The 15763-nt window shown below is 38.4% G+C and overlaps 1 protein-coding gene across 1 annotated transcript in view; it reads left to right on the top strand.

Annotated features, from left to right (window-relative positions):
* The first annotated feature begins 1186 nt into the window (after positions 1–1186).
* LOC119778315 (E3 SUMO-protein ligase ZBED1-like) overlaps positions 1187–15763 on the top strand; it is a 24393-nt gene continuing 9816 nt past the window's right edge. The window contains exons 1-2 of the mRNA XM_038277486.1: positions 1187–2431; positions 2599–2999. Coding sequence (XP_038133414.1) covers positions 1187–2431; positions 2599–2999 — 1646 coding nt within the window. The remainder of the gene's footprint in view (positions 2432–2598; positions 3000–15763) is intronic.

Genomic DNA, 15763 nt, shown 5'->3' on the forward strand with positions numbered 1-15763 from the left:
CATGATGATTCATGGAAAAAATGAGCTCTAATTTCTTGCTCTTATCTCTTCTTGCTCCTGCTCTGCATCTGTGGTGCTTCCTTTTAAACTCAGCTGGTATTTACAGAAATATAGAAAAAATGAGAGCACAGACAACAAATTATAGCGAAAGTTTTTTGGTCTGATGTCAATTACCACATGTCATTGCGGTAATTGGACCTGAAACCTGTGACTTTTCCTACTATTAACAGCAAGATAATGAAAAACAGTACTGGTATTTGTTTTAAAAATCTACCAAATAAAAACATATTTTATCTTACATACCAAAATGCATGGCTGGTTATCTGCAAAATAAGTAAACTTATATAAATTAAATAAGAACATAGATGCAAAATTCTTTTTATGAGTAGAGAATGAAGTGCTAGGAAAGAAATGAGAGTATGTTTTTATGACTCAAATCCTGTTGAGTAAGGAACAAAGGAATCTGAATACCCATCAAGTAGTTTAGTTAAGAACAGCAGTGCAGTAGTAAAATGACTGTATAGCATTATCAGCTCATTTATTTTGTGACTGAAAGGTGGAACCTATAAAAAAAAAAATCTGCAATTATTAGTAAAGCTCTAGTAATGGTACATTATTCTCTTTTAGAGTCAGGATGCAGCATTTAATGCACATGTCTTAAGACAGCATTGAGCACTGTTAAGTTAATTAAGGTAATTCTAAAAACCCCAGGGAGAAGATGTTTAGCTTAAAAGACAGTAGAAATTGATCCACTTCAGGAAAGGCTTCCTTTTAGTTGTGCCCTTGCAAAATAACATGCTTCCAGCATCACGGAGATCTGATGCCTGCTGTCTCACAGGAAGCTCGTCTCACCACAATGTTGTCTCAACAGATCCCAAGAGTTCCTTCTCCTACACATATATATATATATATATATATATATATATATATATATATATATATATATATATATATATATATATATATATATATATATATATATATATATATATATATATATATATATATATTAGGGATGCAAACGGTTAATCGACTTTAGATTAATTGTCGATCAAGAGGTTGCTCGATCAAAATGTATTAATCACGATTAACTGCTAGAGGGTGCTAGCGCTTTACTGTAACTTGAACACAGCGTGAGAACGAGAACACGCCTCGTGTCGCGAGAGAGACCAGGGTTGAAAACCATATGAAGCGGGCGAAAAGAAGTGCGGTGTGGGACCACTTCAATATTGTTAATTCAGGCAAAGAAGTCAAATGTTCTCTTTGTAATGCGGTGTTGAAATACAACAGTTCCACTAGCTCACTAAGTTATCATTTGAACACCGTGCATGCTGCTGTCTTGCATGGCACCACCAGTTCACCTGGTCAACCTAAAATCACAGCTACCATTGGAAGGCGAGCGTGTGATGAGAGAAGGGCGGAGGGCATTACAGAGAAGATTTGCTGCATGATCGAGAGGGATTTGATGCCAATCAACACAGTTGACGGTGCAGGATTTCAGGATCTCATTGGGTTCATAGAGCCAGGTTACAACATCCCTTCGAGAACATCAATAACTTCTCGCCTCGAAGCTCGGTTCGAAAAAAAGAAAGGTGAGCTAAAAACAAAGCTCGCTGCTGTTACAGCTGTAGCATTAACAACAGACTGTTGGACGGCTCTCACAACAGAAAGTTACATCACAGTTACCTGCCACTACACCGACGAAAACTGGCTGTTAAAATCTGCAATCCTGATTACGACGAGCATTTCTGACAGACACACCGCCGACAACTTGGCTGAGAAGCTGAATAATATAGTGGAGACTTGGGGACTTTCCGGCCGCGTTACAGCATGTGTCCACGACAATGCTAGGAATATTGTCCAAGCGAACAATCCTACACGAGTCAGCTGGAAATCAGTAGCGTGTTTCGCGCACACCCTGAATCTCGCTGTCAATGATGGTTTTGCTTCTGCTGGGGTAGACAGAGCAATCGCGGCAGCGGGAAGGTTGGTCAAACATTTCCACCACAGCACAATCGCAACCAAAGCCCTGGAAGAAAAGCAACACCAAATGTCGCTTCCTCCGCATCGCCTCATTCAATCCTGTAAAACCAGGTGGAATTCAGTCTGCGACATGTTTGAGCGCCTGGTTGAACAGCGATGGGCTGTGTCAGCCGTGCTATCAGACCGATCCGTGACAAAACTGGCAGATGCGAGGACGCTGGAGTTGAGAGACGACTACTGGCAGCTAATGGAAGATATGGCACCCGTGTTGGGAACATTGAAGTGTGCAACTACGGTGATGTCTGCGGAGTCGGAGGTGTCAATCTCAAACACGTACCCCATCACGTTCAGTCTAATCAACACTCACCTCAGCGCTTCAGACGAGGACAGCCCCAAAGTCGCAGACTTCAAGGAAAAAGTGCGAGATTCGCTGGGCGAGCGCATGAAGGTATGCATCCATTAATTATTAAAACTACCTATAGGGTCTATCCAATAGACTAATAATGATGATGAATAAAATAAATAATGATGCAAATAGGTCGTAATTGTCATTCAATTATATCGTTTTCATATGTGTAATTGTAGGCCTATGCCTATTCTTTCTATTTTCAACAGATTCAGTCTGATGACCTCAACACATCCACCCCTATGATCGCAACAATGCTTGACCCTCGTCACAAACACCTGGGATTTCTTCCTCCAGCTACCAGGAAGTCAGCTCATTCCATGCTGCTTCAAATGGCTACAGCCGAACGCGACAGCATCACTGCAGGTGCCCCCACCGCTGGAGACGACGGTAACACTGTCCATACAGGGCCTCAGCGACATGGGGCTAAGCCTACATCTGCTATGAGTTTACTTCTGGGTGAAACCTATTCCGATGCCCGCAAAGATGACGTGGAGAGTGAAGTGGATATGTACTTAAAGGACCCTCCTGCACCACTTGAGTCGAGCCCCACGTGCTGGTGGAAAGTGAATGAAAGGAGGTTTCCGACGCTGGCAACACTAGCAAAACGGTATTTGTGTACGCCAGGCACATCAGTCCCCTCTGAGCGTGTGTTTTCAGTAGCTGGGCTCACTGTAAACAGGCTACGTACACGCCTTACCCCAGAGCACGTTAACATGCTAATTTTCTTGAACAAAAATATATAGAACCTAGGCCTAGGTCAAGTTGTGATGTGCCACATTTCAGTTAGGAGAGGGTAATATTGAATCACCACTTTATTTGATTGTTCTGGTTTGAGGCCCTGTAATGTTATGCTATGTTGTTGTGTTCAGTGACCCTGTGAACGTTTCATTCTATTTTGCTGTAACCCTATACAAATTGAGGTAGAAATATGTTGTGGATGTTTCATTTTAGGATTGTTGAGGATTACCCAATTAATAGCCTATGCAGTTTCTTTCTAACCTATAGGCTCAATAATATTCTGTTTGGCTCTCTATTTAATTTCTTCTATTCTCTTTTTATGTCTGTTTCAAATGCAAGAACTGAGCCAGGTTTTTTTTTAATTAAAGATTTTGTTTTACCTTAAAAACGTGTCTGCTTTCTTCTCCTAATGCATAATTACTTGAGGAATGTATAATATAATACAATATAATTATGGTATCATAATGTTGGCTAATGTAATATAATACCTCAATTATATTAAGGCCCTATTGAAGCCCTGAAATTCAGGTGAAAAACGCCGCTTATCAATGAATCGAAAGTCGATCGATAAGATAATCAACTAATGATTAATGAATTAATCGATAATTTGCATCCCTAATATATATATATATATATATCAATTCATTTAAGTTGGAGCAGCATTTTCCTTTTAGAGTGTGCTTAGAATCCTACCACCTCCTGATAGAATGGAGCCCTAAAGGTGAGTCATCAGTGCTTTACTGTTATGCATATCACATGATTTTGAAATGTCTTCTAATATTGCTTCACTGCTTGATTGATTTGAGTTATGATTTGAGTCTTATCCATAAACTCTCATCTAGCTGCTAAAACTCCATATGGTAAACACTAAAACAGACTGTACACAACTTATAAACATAATGTAACAATGTGGTCCTAAAATCAAACAGGAGGTCAGCACAGATAGCATGATCCCTGCAACTGCATGAACATATTCAAGTTTCAACCTCTTTTCAACAGGTCACTGGAAGACTACATTACACAGCATCTTTGGTCTGCTGCGCACAAGTTGTTAAGCAGCAGAGTAAACAGCTGGTGTAGGGTGATCGAGGCACACATTGAAGAAACAAACCATGGAAAAGTTTAGGAAAACTTTGAACATTAAGTTGAGTTAGAAGCTTTAGCCTTCGTCTCTCTAAATGTAATCACTCTGTATCTTTTCCAAACTCCATCCTAGCATCATCACTTGGCCACCATGGATGGTTGTCACGGTAACACCACCCACAGGAGCTGGATACCTTCCCTGTTACCATAGTAACTGGTTCCCTACAGAATTTCAAGCATGTCCCCCTTTCTTGCTTATTAAGAATCAAACTCTGTCTCATCTTTCTCAGATGAAAGTTTTGACCGTACATAAGGTGGGTTCAACTTTTCCTTGACGGAAGTTGCTTGTTACTGCCTGAACTGAAGATGAGTTCTTCTTGTTACGGGCTAATTCAAAGTAAAGGTATATTACCAGAACAGCTGTCGGAAGCTTTTCTTATCTTTCCTAGGAGAAAACTAACTTTAGACATAACGGCAATATGCAGTTGAAAAGGCAATAAGCATTGTGAAAAAATGGCAATGACAATGTCAAGCATGTGTTCAAGAGACAGTATATTTGTAGTGATAAGATTTAACATTATTATCACTAAAAAAATATATATTGTTTGCAAAGATTCATCACTTAAACTGTAACTTAACCTGTTAACTGGCCCCACTAATATAACCAAAAGTGAATTTTGAAACACCTTAAAATGCATAAAGGGTGTAGCCTGCCTGCCATATAAAATTGTTGTAATGAGGGGCAGTTCACTGTTGCAGTATGAGGCTGCAAGTTTGGAATCACGACATATCTGACGCAGAAGGGCCATCACAGCTAACAAAAGTAATAGTAAAAATAATCTTTACTTCCCATCTCATAAGGTAAAGCTACAGTAGCAGCAAATAGATAGAATTTTCCTTTTTTTCCTCCAAAGAAACTGAATAGTGATCTTTTGCATTTTGACATTAGAAATAGGAAAAGAAAAATGAAAAGGCATCTAGTGTGACTTTCAAAGATCATATATTATGTTTTCTTGAGCATTCCAAAGTCAATTATATGCATATTTATGATGTAGTTTTGCCTTGGCAATTCAGAGCATTAATTTCCTATGAAATATCACTTGTTTTCTTCCAACCTTTAAGAAAGCCACTTGCCTTTGATTTGACTCTGCCTCTCATTGTGTTGATAGTGCCCATTTCATTACATTGCCCAAGAGCTGTTGCAGCATCAGTATCACACCACCCCTGGCATTTAGTCCAAAACCTCTCTCAGCCAGGAAACACATTTTTTTGCATCTTGGATATAAGCTAAAAAAAAGTTGCTGTGACTGTGCAGATCAAGCACTGAAATAGCTAATTTGTCTTAACTTTGAACAGAAATAAACATGCTGCGTCTCACATCCCCACTCACTAAAAGTGGGCATGTTGCTTACTGGGCAGACGCAATGTATACTAGGTAGGTGGTTCCCAGGGGGATTGGTTTATGACCGCTCTAAACTCTAAAAAGGAAATGCCCCTCCAACTTAAATCAATTCATTTAATTGGTAACAAGTAATTGAATCAAATTGATCCAACTAAATGTATTAAGTTTATAAATTAAGTTGGGCAAACTTATTTTAAAGGTATAGTATGTTATAGGTATCTGTGATTCTGACATATTGTTTTCTTTTGAAAAGTAAGCTTGATTGAACGATCCAAACAGCAACTTTTAAACAGAGAGTGCATGAGGAGAAATGGGCTTGTGCATGCTCTCACATGTTTAATTGGCATTTCCTCTCGGGAGCGGGTACAGGATTGTATGGAGCTAAATCGGTCTTAATTTTCACAAATACACATATGTGATTCATACATGCACAGGACAAGCTTCACACACACACAGCACTATTCCAGCTAGCGCAAAACAATTCACACACACTGTAGCTTTAATTGGGAAAATTGAGACCGATTTAGTGGAGAGTGCAGTTTATTTAAGTTGGAGTTGCATTTTCTTTTTAGAATGTATACAAAGATCTGTCTTGGCCACTCTTTTTTTCCAGGATAGGGAGGGACTGCCTCTCATAGAGCGAAATTCATGTGAATTAGTCAGACATGCATGAAACAAACAACTCACTTCACTTTGGGTTTGATTTTATATTTTTTTTTGAAGGGATTGCATTATAACATATTTAAAATGTCATAAAAGGTGTTTTTGCATTATAAATTACCTTTAACTTGTGACTTAGTCTGGCAAAATAAATCCACAAGCTATAACTGTGAGCCCATAATGCGTGGAGACTTATTTTTTTAAAAAAAGGAGGTGAAGTAGTTCCCAAATTACCCAGTTGTGTTGACTATTAAAATCCCGTGATGGTGCACTCTCTTTAAACTCAGGGGTATGACCTTTTAGGTTTCCAATTAGAAAAAATAATAAGGGGAAGTTGGAACTCAACAGGAAACCTATTGCTTAGTATTTCAATATGGCTATGTGCAAAGCTGGAACAAGGTTATAAAAGGCATTTAGTAGAATTTGATATGGGGTCATTCATGCTGATAAGAACGTAACCAATATTAGCAGTGACCAGATTTGATGTGGGGGGGTGGGGGGGGGGGGGGGGGGGGGGGGGGGCAAGTTTATATGCAATACTATGTTATTAGAGATTTATTTTTAAAAAATCCAAGCTAAATCAAACAGAAAATGTTAAAACTCATAGCAGACTATATTTTTGTCATCACAATTATAACACTAACTATGGAGATTACTCAATGTACTTTTATTAAGTAAAATTGGTTAAAATCTAAACATTTAATTTTAAGCTATTAAAACATTTAAATTTATCTATATATAAACTGCTAATGTTTATAGTTTTCTCATTCTCAGTAAAGACATATAAAGCTTTTAGAAATACTCTGTATTTCAAAATTCAAGCCCTGACAGGTGGTCCGTGATTGTTTTAAGTAATTTCCCTCTGGGATTATTAAAGTATTTCTGATTCTGATTCTGATTTTGGTGCCCCAAGCAGCAACTTAGTTCAACTCCGCCTTGGTCCAGCTCTGGCTGGATTCATATACGATGTAGTGAAGGTGGCCAAAATTCAAAATACACAGTGGGTTCTAGTTTGGGGACAGTGGGACCTGCTATATTCCAGTCTTCGATTAGAACTCTTTCAACTACACACTGATTTTACAACCAATTTTTATCTCCAGACAAATCTGTGAAGAGGAGGCTTAACCTGTGTCAAATCTGTTTGGACAGATTTACCTGAGAAATTAATCTATCCTTCAACAGAAATGTAAAAATTGTATAAAATTGTAAAATCATTTTGTGAGAATGGAAAGGACATTAAGATTGATTTCTTAACTTAAAATAGTCAGATAGAGAAAGTATTAAATATACAAAAAATACATGATAAAAAAAATGTCTAAAGCATTTATTTTGCAGTTTGCTTGAATAAGAATGAAAACTTAATATATATTAAGTTGTCATTCTTATACAAAGGGTATTGTTGCAAGAAAGTAAAATATTTCAAATAATTATTATAATTCCCTCAGGTTTCAATTAGGGCTAGGCAAAAACTGCATTTGCATTATGGTCATAATTTTACACATATTTAAAATAAGAGGCACTTAATTCTGGTCTTGTTGCATTTAACAGGAGTAAGATCCTGACTTTTTACTCCAGCTTTTAGGTGGTAATATGCTTAAAGTGGGTTTGCTATCACACAGAAGGAAAGAGAGAGTTGCAGTTAGGGCGCAGATCCATGCATGCAGCAAGCTTTTTCCATACAACAGTGAAGAACTGCAGCAATGGACACTGGACACACAAGTCATGCAAACAATGAAAGCCTGAAGGGGCACATGGTGGTTCCTTCTACGTTGTGGAGAGAAACACCAATCTAATGCTTTTAGTTATTGCAAAACACCAGAAATGCTTGAGGTATTGCAAATGAAAATAAAAATAAGATTGCAATTGGATTGGATTGGGGGGAAAAAAATCACAATTTTAGGAAAATCATTTAGTCCTAGTTTTATTGTGACACTGCTAATATCTATTTTTCTTTTTGGATTGATTCCAACCATTTCAAACATTCTTTGGTGCTTAAAATAATTTTTTAACCCATCTTGAAATAGTATCCAAACAGTCTCCTGCTCTCATTCTCAGAATGTTGACATAGTTTGCTTTTCAGCTAAAACATTAAGAACTGAATTAGCAACATTGCTTTTATCTCATTTCCTCTGGCTATAACCTCCCTGCAGAATGGTCTTTTAAAAGGAAAATAGTTTAATCTCCAAATGAATCTAGAAAAATAACCACTTAGCAGAGCATGGAAATTCCATTTATCTGAATTGCTTATTTTTTCTGGCCAAAGCAAAAGCATGTTTACATTTCTTACTATTGGAGCTTGACCACCGCTAAAACAACATATTTCTGGAACACCATCAAAACATTTTTTTTTCACAGCATACTGTGCTACAATCACGGGTCTTACATGTGGCCATGTCTGTGTACACAAGTAAGCAGAGTCATACGTTTTAAGAACATTTTGTCTCAAGGGAAGGGAATAGTCTGAGGCTTATTGAGGGAAATTTACCCTCTTTGACAGAAAAAAAAATCATAAAGTGCTGCAGGATATAGCTATAAAGAAAAATAACTTGTTACTTTAAAGGGTCATTTCAATTAAATTTAACACCAAAAACATAAATTTTTTTCAGTAATGAAGATAGTTAATTAGAATTTACCTTTCCTACTTTCTAGAATTGGTGGGACGTAGTTGGAGGGTAGCCCTCCATTAAAAACAAAATGCATTTCCATCTATGGAGTACAATTATCCTTTTTTAATAAGCAGAAATGCTTTGTTGATTAAGGAAGCTTTGATGTTTATAACACTGAACCAATGTGTGCAAAAAATGTTATTCTAAATGAGTAATTTATTTAATTGGGTGCATTTTTTCTTGAGTTGAGGAGGGAAGTGAGACACTTTGCCATTTAAATAAGACAATTTACATTTAAAATAAGAAAAAAGTTATTATTTTAAGTGCATAATATCTAATTAAATTATTTATCTTAGTAAAAATCATCTTAGATCATCTTATTTTCCTACCCAAATTAATGGTAAAAACACTTATTTTAAGACATTTTTACTCATTATTAGAAAATTTTTGCATTTTTGTGTAAGGTCTGCTAGGTACACACCACAGACATTTTTTTTAGGGTTACTATTTCTTATTAACTGTGAATAATCTTTAGCTATTACAGTGGCTAAGATTCATGCAAGAGACGAGGTCTCCATCATTCCATGTAACCTCATCACACTCTGCTCACGGCCACGTTCCCTGTCTCTGTACATTTCTCCACTTTAGATAAATAATTTATCATAAAGTAAAATCACTTAACACCAAAGTAGGAAAAATAACATTTTTAAAGGGTCTCAAATAAACAGGAAAAAAAATCTTTAGCATACAGGAGATGCAGTAAATTTCAGTTCCCTGAAATTAAAAGAAAATAGAGACAAAATGTAGAGAAGGGAAAGAAAAAACAAATGAGGGAGTTGGCATGAATTATTCAAGAACAATGTCATACACAGACACACCAAAAATATGTCACTGGTCACTGAGCGCTGCTGGGGCGAAGTGAAAAGACTAGCTTGTGTAGGGGAGGGGATAATGAGGACCTCTGGGATGTAGTGTAAAATAGAGGAGGTTGGGATAGATAAGGAGAGGATGAACGAGGAGGGGGAGGTTCAACCAAGGAGGAGACAGGCGGGTGGAATTTCCTTTGTGTCTAATTTATAGGAAGGGAGAGGAGTGGACCTTGATGGCAACAAAGGGGGGCAGGGTAAATAAAAAAATGGTGGGATGAAGAGAGAGGGAGGATGTCTGGGTGTTGAGAGGGGTTTGTGACAAGTGCTGACGCGGAATCATCAAGGAAGAGCTAAAGCTTTTGCAGAGCTTTAAATAATTTATGGAACTTCTGCAGAGTGCCATTTTTTTTAAAGCAGCAAGTGTTCAGTGAATGTGCATATCCTCTATCAGAGATGGCCGCCCGTGAAAAATATGCAATCTACAGGTGCTGGTCATAAAATTAGAATATCATGAAAAAGTAGATTGATTTCAGTAATTCCATTTAAAAAGTGAAACTTGTATATTATATTCATACATTACATACAAACTCATATATTTCAGATGTTTATTTTGTTTAATTTTGATGATTACAAATGACAACAAATGAAAATCTCAAATTCATCATATCAGAAAATTAGAATATTGTAAAAAAGGTTCAAAATTGATGGCCCCTGGTGCCACACTCTAATCAGCTAATTAACTCAAACCACCTGCAAAAGCCTTTAAATGGTCTTTCAGTCTAGTTCTATAGGCTACACAATCATGGGGAAGACTGCTGACTTGACAGTTGTCCAAAAGACGACCATCGACACCTTGCACAAGGAGGGCAAGACACAAAAGGTCATCGCTAAAGAGGCTGGCTGTTCACAGAGCTCAGTGTCCAAGCACATTAATAGAGAGGCGAAGGGAAGGAAAAGATGTGGTCGAAAAAAGTGTACAAGCAAGAGAGATAACCGCACCCTGGAGAGGATTGTGAAACAAAACCCATTCAAAAATGTGGGGGAGATTCACAAAGAGTGGACTGCAGCTGGAGTGAGTGCTTCAAGAACCACCACACACAGACGTATGAAAGACATGGGTTTCTGCTGTCGCATTCCTTGTGTCAAGCCACTCTTGAACCACAGACAGCGTCAGAAGCGTCTTGCCTGGGCTAAAGAGAAACAGGACTGGACTGCTGGTGAGTGGTCCAAAGTCATGTTCTCTGATGAAAGTAAATTTTGCATTTCCTTTGGAAATCAAGGTCCCAGAGTCTGGAGGAAAAGAAGAGAGGCACTTCATCCACGTTGCTTGAAGTCCAGTGTAAAGTTTCCACAGTCAGTGATGGTTTGGGGTGCCATGTCATCTGCTGGTGTTGGTCCATTGTGTTTTCTGAGGTCCAGGGTCAACGCAGCCACATACCAGGAAGTTTTAGAGCACTTCATGCTTCCTGCAGCTGACCAACTTTTTGGAGATGCAGATTTCATTTTCCAACAGGACTTGGCACCTGCACACAGTGCCAAAGCTACCAGTACCTGGTTGAAGGACCATGGTATCCCTGTTCTTAATTGGCCAGCAAACTCTCCTGACCTTAACCCCATAGAAAATCTATGGGGTATTGTGAAGAAGAAGATGCAATACACCAGACCCAACAATTCAGAAGAGCTAAAAGCCACTATTAGAGCAACCTGGGCTATCATAACACCTGAGCAGTGCCACAGACTGATCGACTCCATGCCACGCCGCATTGCTGCAGTAATACAGGCCAAAGGAGGCCCAACTAAATACTGAGTGCTGTACATGCTCATACTTTTCATGTTCATACTTTTCAGTTGGCCAACATTTCTATAAATCCTTTGTTTTTATTGGTCTTCAGTAATATTCTAATTTTCTGATATGATGAATTTGAGATTTTCATTTGTTGTCATTTGTAATCATCAAAATTAAACAAAATAAACATCTGAAATATATGAGTTTGTATGTAATGTATGAATATAATATACAAGTTTCACTTTTTAAATGGAATTACTGAAATCAATCTACTTTTTCATGATATTCTAATTTTATGACCAGCACCTGTATGTGAACAGGGGGCGCTGTGAAAATGTTTTTTATTTCTTTTGGACAAAAGACATATGAGCCTATAGGCCAATTTAGAATAAAAAAAAATAAGAATAAATAGATTCACTATCTCATTGTCATATACACTTAAGTGCATGTTACCAGGGTCTGTAACACACAGACATCATTAATCACATTGATCATGAATCAGTTCTCAGGTGTGCTATTAATTAAACTTCACAATAGAAAACCTTTCAGTGGTTGGGCGTGCAGGTGGTGCAGTGCTTAGAGAGCAGAGCCCATGTACGGAGGTCTTAGTCCTCGATCGCCGACCCGGGTTTGAATCTGACCTGTGGTCCTTTGCCGCATGTCTCTCCCCCCTCAAACCCCCTTTCCTGTCAGCCTACTTTTGAAAAAACAAGCCACTAGTGTTGTAAAAACTTAAAATTGTCTCTAGGTATGTCTTTTTTCCGACTGCTTTCAGACAAAACGCAATACAAAATATGATCAGTCTCTTCCACATAATGCTGCCACTGCCATTTAGCAAACCAAGCCGGTGCCACAGAACGTGAGAACGTTTCATCACCACAACGCTATGCAGGAAAATTTAAACTGGATGTTGGCTGGAAGGGCTTGTCTAATCCATTCATGCTAGGTTGGGTTGCTGGTCCTGGGATTGTGTTTGCTGCTGCAACTGCCATCAGAACTGCATGGACAGTTTCCTTACTCTGTTTTTATGGTTGCGGTATTAGTATTCTTCTTCATTGGTGTTGGTTTTCCAAAAAAAATTAAACATTAAACTATGTAAATGTACTAGTCTCCTGACGCGAACTGGAATCCCTCAGCCATCCCTAGCTTGCTTGATGTTGATTTGACATCATAACTTCTGTAAACTTGTGTTAATTAGCGATTAGCCCCTTAAAATAATTAAATTAAAATCCAAACACATGTAATACTAAAATAAAAACGTTAAAATCCTTTACTAAAATATTCATATGAAATTTATAAATTGTGCAAAGTATTTTTAAGTCACCCTATACATATATATATATATATAAATATATATATAAATATATATATATATATAAATATATATATATATATATATATATATATATATATATATATATATATATATACACTATATTGCCAAAAGTATTTGCTCACCCATCCAAATTATTGGAATCAGGTGTTCCAATCACTTCCATGGCCACAGGTGTATAAATTCAAGCACCTAGGCATGCAGACTGTTTTTACAAACATTTGTGAAAGAATGGGTCGCTCTCAGGAGCTCAGTGAATTCCAGCGTGGAACTGTGATAGGATGCCACCTGTGCAACAAATCCAGTCGTGAAATTTCCTCGCTCCTAAATATTCCACAGTCAACTGTCAGCTGTATTATAAGAAAATGGAAGTGTTTGGGAACGACAGCAACTCAGCCACGAAGTGGTAGGCCACGTAAACTGACGGAGCGGGGTCAGCGGATGCTGACGCGCATAGTGCGAAGAGGTCGCCAACTTTCTGCAGAGTCAATCACTACAGACCTCCAAACTTCATGTGGCCTTCAGATTAGCTCAAGAACAGTGCGCAGAGAGCTTCATGGAATGGGTTTCCATGGTCGAGCAGCTGCATCCAAGCCATACATCACCAAGTGCAATGCAAAGCGTCGGATGCGGTGGTGTAAAGCACGCCGCCACTGGACTCTAGAGCAGTGGAGACGCGTTCTCTGGAGTGACGAATCGCGCTTCTCCATCTGGCAATCTGATGGACGGGTCTGGGTTTGGCGGTTGCCAGGAGAACGGTACTTGTCTGACTGCATTGTGCCAAGTGTAAAGTTTGGTGGAGGGGGGATTATGGTGTGAGGTTGTTTTTCAGGAGCTGGGCTTGGCCCCTTAGTTCCAGTGAAAGGAACTCTGAATGCTTCAGCATACCAAGACATTTTGGACAATTCCATGCTCCCAACTTTGTGGGAACAGTTTGGAGCTGGCCCCTTCCTCTTCCAACATGACTGTGCACCAGTGCACAAAGCAAGGTCCATAAAGACATGGATGACAGAGTCTGGTGTGGATGAACTTGACTGGCCTGCACAGAGTCCTGACCTCAACCCGATAGAACACCTTTGGGATGAATTAGAGCGGAGACTGAGAGCCAGGCCTTCTCGTCCAACATCAGTGTGCGACCTCACAAATGCGCTTCTGGAAGAATGGTCAAAAATTCCCATAAACACACTCCTAAACCTTGTGGACAGCCTTCCCAGAAGAGTTGAAGCTGTTCTAGCTGCAAAGGGTGGACCGACGTCATATTGAACCCTATGGATTAGGAACGGGATGTCACTTAAGCTCATATGTGAGTCAAGGCAGGTGAGCAAATACTTTTGGCAATATAGTGTATATATATATATATATATATATATATATATATAAAGAGAGAGAGAGAGAGAGAGAGAGAGAGAGCAAGGGTGAATTTCTCTAAAATGATAAAAAAATATCATCAAATCAATCAAAAAGTAAAAATTTTGTTTAGTGTTTGAATACTTTTTATTATATTTAAATAAATAAATATAATAATATTCACATAAAGCGTTTCCATAGAGATATAACTCTCATTTCTTCTTTTTAGTTTTAAGTAATGGCTGAATTAAAGAAATGGTGGTGGTACATGTCAGGATGAACCCAACAACCCCATAAACCCTGAGGGTGACATCGGGAAAACATTGTGTTTTCATGTGACTCCATGCTCCTCTTTATCACAGGGTTCTTCCGAAGCGAATGCCAACTGGTTTACAAAGGTCCTCTGAGAGCCTACCTAAATTGCCAAGATCAACCCCTAGTATCTCTACCAGTCCTCAATCTCTGTTACTGTTCTCGCTCATCCTCAGCATAGCGGGCAAATATTATCACCCTGCTGCAGATGTTTTATTCGGGGGGATGGGGTATGTTAAAAAGCACTGGCTGCAAAAAGACTAAGAAGTTCAATTCCTCATGACCTTTACAGAAATACACCAAATTAGGCTTACTGAGGCAGCCATGCCTGGTGATAGGACCTGAAGCTGCTCTAATATCGCAGCCCCTACAGACACCAGAACGGAGGAAGAACTGGAGGTCATCGGAATGACCATATTGTATTGCTTATCTCCCTACACACCTTGGAAAAATGATGAATTGCAAACATACAGCTTTCGTTATAAAGTCTTCCGAGCTTAAAGTTTGGTAGTAAATGACTAAAAGTCCTGGATATGAAAGTGTATGTTTTAAGCTTCCACCACTTTTACAACATTTGCTTGGCAGCAATTCAGGTATTCAGTAGACGGCAAGGTTCATATCAACTGACTATACCTGCATAATTTGAAACCACTCATTCCACTGTAAAATCTCTCAATTGCCCTATGTCACTTTAGAATAGGTCACTTTTAAAATGAGATCTTGTGATTTATTGAGATTTTCCTGTATAAATAGATGTAACTAAATAAACCTCAATAAATAAATAGTCTCTGGGGATTTCACAGCTTCATCATTTTGCACTTTGGCAGATTTAGTCAGTTCTAACTAATGCCATCTATCAATTCGCAGGAACTATTCAACAGGCAACTGCCAGGGGACATTGTTTTGGTCTCAATGACAAATGATAATTTAAAATTATTTACAGTCAATTCTTTCGTACAGCGCCAGTCTCAACATTATACCCCGCCAGTGTTCAAAAAGCACAAAGAGGGAAGTAACATAAGAGCAGTGCATTTAAGTAAAATAATAATGGTATAAACAAGTAAGACCGCAAATCAAGAGATGAAAGAGTTTGAAAATGTCTTAGAGGGGTGGGTAATGAAAAGGTGCAGATTTATACCTACATTTGAACATAAAAGTAGCAGAATAAATCCCTTGAGACAGTCTTTCTTCTACGTGCTTTTTGTCAATCAGCACAATGCTTGAGCAATACTGGC

Source organism: Cyprinodon tularosa, unplaced genomic scaffold, assembly GCF_016077235.1.
Source record: "Cyprinodon tularosa strain WSP-4 unplaced genomic scaffold, ASM1607723v1 ctg1314, whole genome shotgun sequence".
Lineage (NCBI taxonomy): Eukaryota > Metazoa > Chordata > Actinopteri > Cyprinodontiformes > Cyprinodontidae > Cyprinodon > Cyprinodon tularosa.